The sequence below is a fragment of the Octopus bimaculoides genome, unplaced genomic scaffold (assembly GCF_001194135.2).
Source record: "Octopus bimaculoides isolate UCB-OBI-ISO-001 unplaced genomic scaffold, ASM119413v2 Scaffold_150156, whole genome shotgun sequence".
Classification (NCBI taxonomy): domain Eukaryota; kingdom Metazoa; phylum Mollusca; class Cephalopoda; order Octopoda; family Octopodidae; genus Octopus; species Octopus bimaculoides.
Window position 1 is genome coordinate 1 of NW_026407018.1, and position 2,872 is coordinate 2,872.

At 36.1% G+C, this 2,872-nt stretch overlaps 1 protein-coding gene across 1 annotated transcript in view; it reads right to left on the reverse strand.

Moving 5' to 3' along the window:
• Positions 1-121: 121 nt before the first annotated feature.
• Positions 122-2,872, reverse strand: part of LOC106881166 (uncharacterized) — a gene marked incomplete at its 3' end in the record, with an annotated part of 5,220 nt that continues 2,469 nt past the window's right edge. Inside the window, exons 4-5 of the mRNA XM_014931456.2 lie at positions 2,415-2,586; positions 122-526 (exon numbers count right to left, since the gene is read on the reverse strand). Coding sequence (XP_014786942.2) covers positions 122-526; positions 2,415-2,586 — 577 coding nt within the window. The remainder of the gene's footprint in view (positions 527-2,414; positions 2,587-2,872) is intronic.

Sequence of the window (2,872 nt, forward strand, 5' to 3'; positions counted from 1 at the left end):
CGTGTGTTCTGCATTAATCAACAAGTGTTATATTTGCTGATTTGCATATTTAAAAAAATGATTTTGAATTTACTCAGAATGTCTGCTTTGACTAAATCAGAGCAAAACAACGATGTTTTACGATTCTATTTTGTCGTTTCTGAACGAGTCTCTTAAGAGACGTTTTGACGAGACTAAACTCAAAACAACGGTTGTTTTTAGTTTGTAGATACATCCTAAACTGTATACACACACGCACATACATGCATATACATATGTACATATACTCAGCCATTTGTAGCTGTGTTTTATTAGTATGAATACGAAAAAGGCAACAATGAATACAAGCATTTAGTCTGCTGGAGAAAAGCAAATTTCCGCTTTGGTTCCATACCCTATATAGCTTATCATCCTTCATGGATAAAAACGAAATCCTTGAAACATTAGACCGTTCTTCGGTTCTCAGAAATTTTAATAAACTCTTTGGTAATGTAATGAAATCAAACCAATCCTTTACTTGTGAGTCTGACTGTGGGTTGTTATATATCTAATGGAAGAAAATGAAAGAAAAAGAAATGAAATTGATTAATAAAATAATACCACTACATTTGAATGATGCTGAAGTTATAAAGTCTCATAGACCTTCGTATATCAAATCATTCTGCTTTGGAATAATGTTTCTCGGAGCACATAAATATTGGGTTGAAAGGTCTGTTGGATAGAAAATGTTCTATGGACAATTTTATGACGTGGGTATAACGTCTGGTGTAAATTGGTATTACACAAATAAATAGTTGGTTGTGGTTTTCTAAATATAAAACTATCGCAGAAATATATCTGAACACAGAAGGCAATGCGTAGTAGTTACGATACTCAGCACTCACTGTTCAACTACCGACTGTTAAACCAACACACGTCGCACAAACATGGTAACCAATATGATCGGACTAACACCGTCAACTACTATTTCTTTTATTTGGCACACAGGCCATGACACAGACGGGACAGCACAAGGACAGACAGAACACCACAGTGGGGACAAAAAACACAAAACGAACGAATGAAGGATGAATAAAATTAATGATGAAGAAATGTTCCCTGTCACCTCCTCTGGTGGCATCAGCTTCAATTTTGTACCTTCTTTCTTTAACAAATTTCTGCTGCTCCTTGCTGCCTCTGAGTCTATAGTCACTTCTCTGATTTCCGTCTATTTTACTGTTTCGACAATATTTCCCATGCCCGATACTACAGCGTAGCTGCCGACATGCGCATGTACTTCATTGTATGCAGTAATTTTTGCCCCCACTAGAGGAGCAAAAAGAAAACAAAAGCGAACAATTCAAACAATCAGCAACAACAGGCAACTTCTCTAGGGAGGACCTTCAACAAAGGATGATTATCCGTGACAGTAGAATTTCAATTGTGAACGATACAATTCAAAATGTTAAGGCTACAGATTAGCAAGAAAGCTAAAATAATAATATCGTTTATACTTTAGGTACAAAGCTCGAAGTTTGTCTAGTTGACTGCATCAATGCCATTTCTCTGAAGAATCTGAACTTAGAGTGTAAAGACGGACGAAATGCTGCTACGCATTTTGTCCGGCGTGCTGACTGTTCCTATCAATAGCTATCGGTTAGTCCATCTCCAGTCACGTGGAGTGTTCAGCATTCTCCTGTAACAGGCAACCTTGGACCTTTCCTATCCAAACGGGGATTTTCAATCCAATATTTCGATATAATTCTTTATAACATTATGTCATTTGAGATACTGTCATTATTATTATTATTGTTGTAACTTCTACTTCTTCCTCGATTACTACACTGCTATACCATTACAATTAACAGAACATCTAAAGGTACCATTATCCCATACAGAAGTAAAAATTGGAGTTTCTACGTTGGTCAACTAATTATTGATGTATGCAGCAGTTTTCCGTTTTCTGTCTCAATCTATTGTTCTCGGGTTCCCAGGGGCATGACATAGGGCGAAGTAATGCTATATTTTTAGATGAATCAAATGAACAGAAAGATAGCGAAAGTCAGTTGTATGTATAAAAGCTTCTATTATTACGTTAGGCTTAAAGTGGGCTGACACGTAGCACGCCGGACAGAATACGTAGCAGCATTTCGTCCGTTTTTACACTCTAATTTCAGATTCTACAGAGAATTGGCGTTGGTGCAGTCAACTAGACAACTTCCCCAAAACTTCGAGCTTTGGACCTAAAGTTGAAACGAATATTATTTTAGCTTTATTGCTAATCTGTGCCGCATATATATTGTATTATGTATTTGGATTGTAAACTGTATCAAGCTTTATACCATACATACTTTATACGATAATAATGATATCATATTTCATTGTAATGTATTTGATCAATTTGGGTGTTTAGAACAAATGGTTAGTAAGAAAGTAATCATAAGAAAGTACTGTACCATTGTTTTTGCTTCATCTTCTTTATTTCCAAACGAAATACCATAGGCAGCACCATTGAAAGTGTCCTTCTCCACTTTCATAGCACCTATACCAAGATTAGAATATACAGCTGTGAGCTGCTGCTCTTCCAGTGGAATCTTTTCTGCGATTGCTTGTATAATGTCCAGCATTCTGTGAGAAAATCAAGAAAATAAATCTCAATTATTCTTTTATTCTTCCTTTTATTCTTTTATTTGTTTCAGTAATTTGACTGCGGCCATGCTGGAGCACCAACTGCAGTCGAACAAATTGGCCCAAGGACTTATTCTTTGCAAACTTAGCAATTATTGTATCGTTCTCTTTTGCCGAACCGCTAAGTTACGGGGCTGTAAACACACGAACATCGGTTGTCAAGTGATGATATGGTGACAAACATACACACATACACACACATATGTATGTATATATATATATATAT